General features: G+C 38.1%; 1 protein-coding gene across 4 annotated transcripts in view; it reads right to left on the bottom strand.

Annotated features, from left to right (window-relative positions):
• Nucleotides 1-1,091, bottom strand: part of NCOR1 (nuclear receptor corepressor 1) — a 51,888-nt gene extending 50,797 nt beyond the window's left edge. For 2 of the 4 annotated variants that reach the window (XM_010024344.1, XM_010024322.1), the window contains exon 1: nt 908-1,091. In XM_010024344.1, coding sequence (XP_010022646.1) covers nt 908-1,015 — 108 coding nt within the window. In that variant the 5' untranslated portion in view covers nt 1,016-1,091. The remainder of the gene's footprint in view (nt 1-907) is intronic. The other 2 variants (XM_010024329.1, XM_010024337.1) reach the window with 1 other exon arrangement.
• Nucleotides 1,092-11,403: the final 10,312 nt, after the last annotated feature.

The following is an 11,403-nucleotide window of genomic DNA, read 5'->3' as shown; positions in this document are numbered from 1 at the left end:
TGACCAAGCATGAAATTCTTAGAAATCATTACCCCAGTTCTGGCACGCAGAACACAGCTAGCTGGAAGCACTGGTATAGCTGCTTCAGAAAAGTTTTTACACTTCAGATTCAACCACGACAAGATGTCAAGCACTACATTTAGCTTATAGAGAATCTAGCCCAATACTCCTTACATTGGAGGAAAGATTACGAGTGCATTTCTTACGCTCCTGGGCCTAATAGGAGATTAATTCCCCATAAAAATTTAGTACCTACAAAAGCCACAAGAGCCAAGACTCTCAAAGGATTTGTTACACCCAGAATGCTGCGTTCATATTAAATGTACGCTAACTACAGGCAGATTATTCACACATTCTTGGAAAATCATTGCTATCAATGAATATGGACTCAGCCACACTAACACTGGATAAATTTAGTATGATGACTAACTATTAATAAATTAAAGCAAAACCACAGCAAAAGTTCATGAACACAATCCCTAGTGAATTTATTCAAACTATGAGAAACCAATGATAAAACCAGGAAGCTTATATTAATTCCCTGTGATAAAGATCTAGAATTATGAAACTCAGATTTCTGAAAAAAAAAAAAAAAAAAAAAAAAGGAAAACAACATGGTAACAAACAAGTAAAAAAGCAGATCTATATATAATCTCAAAAAAAGCAAAATGCAGCGCTTCCAGCAAAAAAAGGAGGGCAAACTAAACCACCCCATCCCACAACTATCTACCTAAGCAACACTGGCAGTTCTCCTCAGCAGGGCATTTGGTCTGTAACTCCACTGTTTTCAAACGCAAACAACTTTTATTACATTGGTTTAAAAAAAAAAAATCAAATACATCCCATTTGGCACAGCAAGCACCTGAATTATACTTTTGTTAGATTTGTAAGGCTCATGTCTCCTTACCTGTTGGTGCCGGGTGCTAGGGAAGGTGTACTGGACAGAGTGAGTAGGATAACGACTCTGTTCTGTGCTGAATGCTCCTTGGTTAGGAGGGTAGCCTGAACTTGACATTATCAGAGAAGAAGTCTTCACAAAGCTGTGAGATCAAGACCAGCAAGCAATCATGTTTCTAGGAAACCGCCTAAAGGAAAAAAGATCACTGATAAGCACCCAAGTACCAGATGTACTCACAATACAGTACAGCCATAGTCACCTAAGCAAAACAACCATTACCAGTAAAAGCTTTTTACTGATGTATTTATTTAATAGGTTACTCTAGTCTGAAACATGCTAACGGGTCTTAAATGGGCTCAAAATGAGGCATGTCAGCATTGTCTACTTGAAGATTATGCTGTTGGAATACATCATTTACCTTATCAGATGAATGAGGAGGATTTTAAAAGGAAAGCGGGTTACTTAAAATAAATGTAACAGAGTATATAATAGTATATAGATGGACTCTTTATTTACAGTAAATTTCTCTAGCCCAACATGAAGTTTACTTTCATTTCTTTTACAGAGTGTTTGGATTCTATGAACTGTTTCTTACTTTCAGATTCAGGTAATCTTAGGGCTCCTCTACTCAATGCCGCCTATAGTTTATTACACCACAGTGTATTAGTCAGGCCCCAAAATACTATTACCATTTAAAGAGCAGCTTTACAGAAGCAGTTTATAAAAAAAGGCAGTCACAAAAAGAAAAATGCAACACTTTCAACTGACACCACAGTTCGTGTCATATAGGATGCCAGAAACTGAATATAGTATGAAGCCTTACAACAATCTTGCTTAGTTAACATTTGATGGCTGCTTTGCCTCTATTGTATTCTCCAGCTACAGATTAACAGTGAACACTGCGATGCATACTGATCTGGAGGAGAATTTTAAAGACTGAAAACATTCAGACAAGTTCACTAACTTCAAGTATCTATGAAGCTGTGTATTGTTTCAGCTGCTGAAGATCACAAGATGTTGATTAAACACTGCGTCCATCAGGCTTTGAGCAGTTAAATTACAGGTCTAACAAAGAGAGTAGGTCTCATATATATGTATATATAAATACATATAAAAACACAAGATATTTCTCTCTGATAACTCAAGATGTAACCCATAGAAGCTTAGGTCTTACATACAGAATTCTATCAGACCTATAGCAAATTCTCAACCTCTGGTCCAGAGAGCACAGCAGACATATCAGACCTTCATATAAAGTAACTGTTGATCCCTGCCTAGCTCACTTCATTTCAAGTACATTCATCTGCAGCCTTTCACAACCACCACATGCAAAGTTGTACTTCTGAAATGCATTTTCCATTAACAATCAATAGAAAAAAAATCAGCTCAGGAAAGGATCAGACACAGCAAGCTATGCAAACAGATCTTAAAGTTTATCATTCCTGTTCCAACTGGGATTTCCCCTCGCCACGTCTCCATCAAACAGAGGAAGCTTTACACATTGGACTATCAGAATGATGAGACAAATCTAGATTTATATCTTACACTTAATTTTCAGATATGAAAAAATCAAAGAAGAAACTCCAGTTTCTCTTTCAAACCAGTACTACAGATCACTAGTTGCGTACTTTATAGTACTACATATCTGTTACAGTACCTGTAATTTATATCCAAGTGACAAGTTCTAACACAGAATTCTTCACCATTAACATTTATTATGCTTCATCATTCATACTCCATTCATTAAAGTACATCTTTACCAACTATGTGATGGTCTAATAGGTCTGAGTCATATGGTTTCCATTTAATCAAGAAACAGTGTCAGAAAGCAAGCAGTTTTAGCTAATATACATTGTGAGAGTTAGTTGCAAGCTATAGTATCTGAACACTCAGGAAGTCCAATGTACAGCAAAAAGAAAACATTTGATTTTTCTCTCTTAATTTCTGTGAAAGTCCATGTAGAACTATGGCATAGAGCTAACTGCCAGCTCAATCAAATGTTTACTAACGTGGTAAACTACTCCCATCACAGCCAGGTGAACATCTATTATTAAATGAACTGCTGGCTCCATGGTATAAGGGTGCTCAAACAACTGAGGGTTACAAATGTACAAATCAGTTTGGTGAATTGCTGATGCCCTAACTTGTGCCACCTCACCAGCTTCATATGCTGATTTGCATAAATATATGGAAGATGACTAACTGGATTTTATGTATATGCAGCTGCCATATATATAGTGTATATATGCTACTACATACAGTGTGTATAAGGATATGTACATCTCCTACACCTTAAAAACTTTAGTGAGGAATAAAGACAGTAATACTGGATCTGAACAAAGCTCCTTTAGTTCAATATGCTGTGACTGACAGTGGCCAGCAGCACGCACTTAAGAAGCATGTACCAGTGCCTTCCCAACAAACTCCAGCCTTCTAGTGGCAACCTAAGCAGCAGCTTGTGGCTCAGGGATTCCTTGAGTCAGAGCCTTTCCGTTTAAGATTTCTCAATGGCTTTCTCTTCCATTGGTTTGTCCAGCTGTTTTCTGCATTAGTATGAACTCTCAACATTTACAACTGCTTGTTGCAAGAACTTCTACAGTTTAGCAGCACTTCACACGAGAAACTACCAGCTTTTGTTTGCTCTGGACCCGCTACCTTCCTTTATTGCAACAGACCAAACATCTATTTCATATTCTTATTTTCCCCATCACACACACAATTTCATAGACTGCTATCATATCCCTTCAGCCCTATCTTTTCCATGCTGAGGAATCCTAGTCTACTTGGTTGTTCCTTGTCAGGCACTTCAAAAGCTTCTCTAGTTCTTTGATATCCATTGTGAGGCACATGGAGCCAAAAATGTACACCAGATTGTGCAAAAGTATCAATAAATACTCCTCCTGTTGTTATTCTCTTCCCTGACATGCTGGCCACAATCAGGTAGATGCAGAGAGGATCAGGTGAGCAATCACTTGAAAATCACACACAAATATAGGCCAACTACTGCATGATTCAAAGTCCTTTTTAGTTTCTCTCTGTCAGGTGACATTTCCTTATTTTCCCAATATTCAGTCAAACCCACAAGTTGATCATTAACTCAAGTGCTGAAAGTTCAATCCACACTCACTCTGTATGATGCTCTAAAGGCCATTTTTCCATTCACAAGAACATGAGTATACAGATTGTTAGGTTTGTGTTAAGACTGTTAGTCTTGAAATCTCCACCAATGTAAGAAAATTCCACAAGCAACAGCAATGGGAAGTCCTGGCCACCTCTCCAGATTCCATGCTAGACATGGAAAGATGAGGGGAAGGAGGGAAACCTGGCACACAAGCATGAACATCCTTCATCCATCTACCCCCCATCTCATAACCTACAAGTTTCACACAACACATATGAAAGCTTTCAGTCCAATGGCCTTTGCTGAGAACTGCAAGTAGGATCATGGTCATAGCACCATAATAAGAATTAAAAAAGGTGAAACAGAGAAAAGCTGCCAACAGAAGAAGGCGACAGAAACAGCATTAGAGGTTCTAATTGCAGTCAATAAGAGAGGTGGAAGTGAAGGAGAAAACAAAAAAGCAAAAATTAGGTTATCAATGGTGGGGGTGCATTCTTCTTCCTCCCCAAGGGAACCGACAACAGCAGGAAGAGATAAAGGTAATAGTAGAGGAAAATACATGGCTACATGCTGGCAATTACGGGGTGGGGGTGGGGGAACGACCTAAAGCATGGGGATTCTGCATAGGATCTCAATTCTTTCAAGACAAAATCAGCACTGTGGTACAACAGCATGTAAGATGACATTAAAGGACAATATTTCTTCCCTCTAAGCCTCCTTCTCTCATTACATTTACATGTATCTGCACCTTTTCCTAATTCGGCCTCTTTACATGACCTGCAGACCCCACCTTATCTCCCAGTCTCCTATATTATGAGCCTGTTTCAACTCTGTCATATTAGGGGCAATGGGGAGTTTTTGCCAATATTTGCTAAAAGAATTACCACCAATATTCTGCTCATTTCTCCCTGTCTTGCTACCTTAATTCTGCAATTGTGGATCTAAGTACTTGACTTTAACTCTTATTTCCCTGCAGAAAACCTTATGACCTATCAGCTAAAAGCATGTGCCTGTCTCTTCAGCATCTGCTCACATGCATCCAGCAGACACAGATGCCTTCCTCAGCCTATTTCCTGGTCAGTAAGGGCAATGCCAGCTTCCTAGTGTAATGGCTCCAAGTTCCAGACATTCAGATTATGTTTTAATACAGCAGTCTTTTTGCATAAAATTCTAAGTGTGTGTGTAGACTGTAAACAATCTCATTGGGGCTTTCCTCGCTGCTGTATCCTTCCATTAGTCATGACAAACCTTATCTTGCTCTACTCAAATCCAATCAGAACCCTCCTTTAAAGCTCCTCACTATTAACTCTCTCTGCCTCTCCAATCCTTCCACTGGTTTCCTCTTTTTTGCTGGAACAGAGGCTGCTCATCTTCATTTTCAGCCCCCTTGACAAAATCACAATACAAGAAATCAGCTTCCAACTCTGCTCAGTCAATGACAGCAAGATTCTATTTTTCAGACAAGTATTTTCATACCTTTTCATGTTATTCTGCAAATTGGAGGGGTTTCTCATAAAAACAAGAGCTGTTATAGTCTTTGGAATTTTGCCTTAACTGTCTCACAAAGATAAAGTCAGGTCATGAATACTTTCATACAGCTGCCAACCAGGCTGGCAAATTGTCTGTCTTGCTGACAATTAGGAGGGGCAGAAAGAAATATTTCTTGGTTTGGACCTCAGAACCCAGTCCATTCTGCTTTAGTGTCCCATTTCAGTGACATTCCCACATTCCCAGACTCTGTGGTAAAACATATAAGGGATGGGAAACCCAGTAGTATCAAATGGATAATATTTATTTATATTTTTATATATATATATATCTATATGAGAAGCATATATATATACACACACACACACATATATATATGAGCAAAGAGTCAAAACAGAAACTGTTACATCTGAAGATACTTAGCTGAGAAAAAGCAGTAACAAGTACCAGTTCCAGGAACCATGAGGAGATACTCAGCCTTGTGTTAATTTGAGCTTCTCGGGCAAGGAAATGACTTAACTATGTTTATTTCTAAATGTATGATGATATTTTTCTCTTTGGCCAGCTCAAACTAGTTGAACAGATCTGATCCAGACTTCCCCTTAAAAGCTACTGTTTGCACTTGCATTTGTCACATGTGGAGAATTTTGAGTAAGTCACAAATAATTTAGAACTGGATAATAAGCAGTCACAGTGTAATTTCAGACCTGATTCCTATAATGCAATACTAATTTGAACAGTATCTCTTGATCTCCCCATCTCAGAAAGAAGCAGAAGTTCATACTAACTTCAGCAGACACATGGGAAAACGAGTCACAGAAAGGTTAAGAAATCCACCAAAGACTATGCAGGAAATAGTCTATGACTGAATCAGAAATAAGACTCAAAGTCTTGCAGCACTTTAAGCAGGCACAAGCTAAACACTGCCTGAGAAAAGCAGTTCTTCACTTGGGAAAATGCAGCAGGTTAAAACCTGTGATTATTTTTAGCAAGCCAGTTCCCCCAAACCCTTCAATGCATGCCCACACACATGTTTATGCCAGCAGAAGGGAAGGAGTCAAGAGGCCAGATGGATTGCAGAGCCACCTACTCGCTGCTTGTGGAACCATGGCCCCACTTGCTGGAATACCCTGTCTCCTCCTCTTCCATTCACCTTCATGGATAAACAGCCAGTCTCATGTGTAGGCTCATTTTTAATTCGCATTTACGAAACAAGCCAACACTTTTGCATTTGGAGTAATTTTCATGCCATCTTGAAGTACTTAACCAACATTTGCTAATTAAATTTCACATCCTTTTGGGAATTTTCCTCCTCTTGTTTTTGAGCAAACTGCGTGCAATATAAAGAGTGCGAAGAATTAGATGACAGTCATATAAGGCTTAAAGCGAGTTGGGGGATCTTGGTTTTATATCAGTAAATTGAGCTGTGATGTAACTAACCTATGGCAGAACGAGGAAGGCTCTGCCATATGCAGAGGATCCACAATGTATCACAAAATTAATTCAGGGATATTTATTCAAAGTTTACTCTGGTGAGAAAATGAAGAGTGAAGGGGCTGTTTCAGCAGTGGGTAGAGAGGCTTTACCCAAAGCCTGATTAAAACACTTGCACTGATAACAACAACAATTCTTTCTGTGTAGTGAAACAACCTCATGGAAAAAAGAACCCCAAACCAGGCCATATTTAAGGACCAATCTATTAAACCAGAATAACTAGATTTCATGATTTATAGACCTGTATCTGTACCTTCACAACACAACTTTCCAACTCATATAGAGTAAGACAAAACTACAAGTTGAGAATCACGTGATACCTTTCAAGTATATTGCTAGATTTGCAAAACAAATCTTCTTCGTCGCATTTTTAATTTGTCAGATAGTCATAAATCTGTTCTAACACTCAAGCAAAACCATCAAATCTGCATCTTGGGGATATGCCATATACAAGAAAAAAAACCAAACAACAAACAAGTACACTTCTGACCCATTCCTAAAAATACCTTAATGGGTCCAACCTCCATATAAAAAGTTATTTACTCAAACTATCAGACACAGTAAAAGGCTTACATATTGCCATCGAAAAGCTCCAATGCTCAGAACATTAACGGCACCATTACAAGCTAGGACTGGCCTAACAATCTGAAATCTTAACTAAAAAAGCTTAACTAGAACTAGACCCTTCAGCAGCAGTTATTAGTCCCTCAGCCACTGTGTTATTTATCTGCACAGTCATATGATAGTTACTCAGAAAACCAATAAAAAATTTAGTGACAAAGAAAGTAAGTTTGGGTTCAAACTGACCTATGTTAACCCTTCAAGTCTGATTATTCAAAGTTCTGCAAAGTATTGTGGAATGGGATGGGATGGTAAGAAAGTCAGCTACAGGATCATTAGCTAGGACAATCCTAAAAGAGAAAGGATTTTCATTCAAGAAGCTACCAGGAGGCTGATGCCTGAAGAGATTTAAGATAATTTTGAGCTTTAAAACAAGAATTGGAGGAAGTGCATTCCAGCTACAATATCCCATCTTACAGGTACTTGAAGTATGAAAATCTGCTGGCCATATCCCCCAAAAGATGAAAGATTCTTTGCATGCTACAAGCAAAAAATGCTAATAGGTCAACACTGAAATTAAAGACAATTTAAGTAATGGCTATTTAAGCACATTCCAGAATACTGTGTTTCCAGTTTTTGCATCAGCCTCATAGCTCAGGACCTGTTCCACACTTTCTTTAATCTTTTTCCACTCAGCTTTATGTTGTAAAATACTCTGAAGCTCATAGTCAAAATACATGGGCATATGCTAGTAGAATGAATTGAAACAATAAACGTATTTTCTCCAAATTGAGAACTAACTGCTGAATTTTCCATTACAACTCCACATATGCAAATGCCTTTTCTTCTTCTGTGGCAGACATTTAAAATATACCATAAATTCCTAAGAACTTTAATCTCACTTAGTTGCACTCCCTCTACTCACAAGGTTATTGACGTAAAAATTGCTATTTCTATCCCTGCTAGAAATACAGTTAAGAAAATAACCTCTATAAAGCCATGGTTTACTAGCAACACTAAATAACATCCTCTCCATTAATTATTAACATCATACAATTCAAGCCAGAAATCCAGCAGTGGGGGTATACGAAAAAAGATGCTAAGAAAAGCCCAAACATCTGAATTTGACCCTTCTCACACCCTGAAATTTCCACTAACATACAATATAATCTTATTTCTGAAGATCTGAGCATTAATTCACAATTATGCTATACAGTGTCTGACATATTCTACATGACATGGAAGCATGGTACACTTTAATTCAGGCAATTACAGACGTGACAGAAGTCAAGGAGCATTACAGCCGTCAATTCAAGATGTCACATTTACTCTACACTAGCAAGACTTTTCCATCTGTATCAGGAGAGATGAAAAATTAACATAGGATTTTATACTCCAAGTTTTAATAGAAAAAGATTTTCCATTACAGACTACCAGCTCCTTTGAGCACTTAAGTAATAGCTTTTGGAACATTAAATATTAAGTAAGTTTTAGAAGAGTACTTCAAAACGATTTTTATTGCCATTCCAAAAGGTGAATTTTGGTTTCACGTTTGCATATGCAATTTACAACCAAACTGCTGCCAAATCTCAGGATTGCATTGTTACACTTCATCTTTAAATAACAGTTTCCCTCTCTCTCCTGCTAGGTAACTACAAATACAAATAGAATTTGTGCTCCACCAAAATGGGGTCGATCAAATTCAGCTGACAAGATACTCCAGGAAATTCTATTTTAAACTCTCCTGTAATTTCTGATCTTAAAGTTGCTAATACCTGATATCAAGACCCAGGCTATACACAACTTTGCTATATTACATGGGGGATCGTAAAAGAGAAAACTAAGACTACATCAGCATCTTAGGAAGCTTCTGACCAGCTATCCAGTTGCCTCACAAAAAAGAAGGGTGCTGAGTACATACGTTTCAAGTAAGAGTACCTATTTTCAGCATCTTCTCACCAGTTAACACATCGGGTTACACAGAATCCCTGAGGGAGGAAACCTCCTCTTCCGAGTTTTACTGAGGAATAGCACCTCGTGATAGCGAAGGAGCCTACCCAGCTCTCTTCTGCCAAGGAGGGTCACAGAAACACCAGAACTATCCAAAGGAGGTAGGAGGAAGTTCTCCACTCAGAAATGGAAATCAAGGATGTAGACATTTACTTGATTAAAAGTACCACTCAGCAATGATTTAAACCATAGAGTGTATAACCCTTACAAAGTTTTCTGGGTTTAAAAGTATATCATAGAAAACTAGATAGCTTGTTTCCTGAAGACATTTAAAACACATTTTAGTTTTCCCTGCAACACCAGATTCTTGTTTTTGGTTGTCCCAATACAGCAGGCAGTTAACATACACCACAAAAATTTTTCATGATTCAAAGACAAGAAACCAAATCTACAGAACTGAATGACCAACACAAAGCCCAAACACTGCACAGACAAGGTCTCTCCTTCACAAGGGGAGACAGCTTTCTTCCCCCACGATAACTGCAGCAGTTCCCAAATCCCAGACATCTACCTTACCCCTTTTGAAGGATCCCATCCCTGCCACAGGGGCAATTCAATTGGTTATGAAACATCAACTGAAGCATCCAAATTCCCCCCACAAATCTCTAAGGTGAAACAGAAACCAACCCAGCATCTTCCAATGCATCAGTTTGTAGCATGCAAGGGGTTCAGGAGATGCTACGCAAACAGTGGTGGTAAGAAGTGTAAAACAACCTTCCTCAGTAAGTCATCCTCACTCATGAGTCAGTGGCCAACAACTCACAGGTTTACTCAAATTCTCCTATTCCCTCCCATTTCATTTATGATTTAATGAATCAGAAATAACCATGATGATCTCAAACTTCTCATACATACACACACACACATATATATGTATATATATCATACACTACATAAAATATTCTTTCCAAAAAATAATTTTTGCTTCTCCCTCATGGACTGAAAGCATAGGCACTTTAAAAACAGCTACTGCATGTGAATTTATTCCTCCACTGTTAACCCATCCGCAGGTAAAACTGCTTTTGACATCATCTAACATCCAAGAAATTACGTGGTCCAGTTTTAAGTTTCCAACCTCTTCCTGTAGTTCATTCATTATCAAAAGCATATCTGCAGTGGCAGCTTTTTAAATCAGCTTTGGCATGGAAAAGTAAATGTAACTTGACTAATCCATACTGACAAACTACAATGTATTATAAGAGAAATCACATACGGGGCTTCAGGACAAAAATCAGCCTCATCTCTCTCCTCAGTTGACTGGGTTCAGATAAAATCAAGTCTAGATTTTAGATACCCTACAGGAAATGCACCAGAGCCTTCTGGAAACAAAGTTTATTGTTACTACATTTATGATTAAATTTGAGCTGTTCTGCTTCTCAAGGAATGCAACAAAATGTAACTCCAATTGAGACTCAAACAGCCTCTAGGTCACAGAAAAAGGCAAAGAATGGAAGAAATCTTAAACTATGAATGGTCTAAATAAACCTTTGTATCTGTGAAAAGAAAACCCCAGAACTTCAAGGTTCAAAATATGCCTAAGTCTGATCTTTGAGACCAGAGTGAAACATCAGTACCTATACCAATAATGGCTATAATGGAACGGGTAAGTGACTACATTTATGAAGAAAGGTTTTGGGAATAACATTCCAAGAAAGCTAAACCATGAAATTACAATGGTTATATGGGAGAATTCCCACCTTCCAGACACCCCTTCTCTGAGAATACTGCTTTTCAGATAGCATACAAGCAGGAACAAGAGCTGAAGAATATGAATCTGAGGCAAAACTCTACACTGGATAACCAAGTGCATACAATTTCTTTGATTTAAACT

The sequence above is a fragment of the Nestor notabilis genome, unplaced genomic scaffold (assembly GCF_000696875.1).
Source record: "Nestor notabilis isolate BGI_N333 unplaced genomic scaffold, ASM69687v1 scaffold19470, whole genome shotgun sequence".
Lineage (NCBI taxonomy): Eukaryota > Metazoa > Chordata > Aves > Psittaciformes > Psittacidae > Nestor > Nestor notabilis.
The sequence above is the reverse complement of the archived record's forward strand: the minus strand, read 5'-3'. Positions and strand labels throughout refer to the sequence as shown.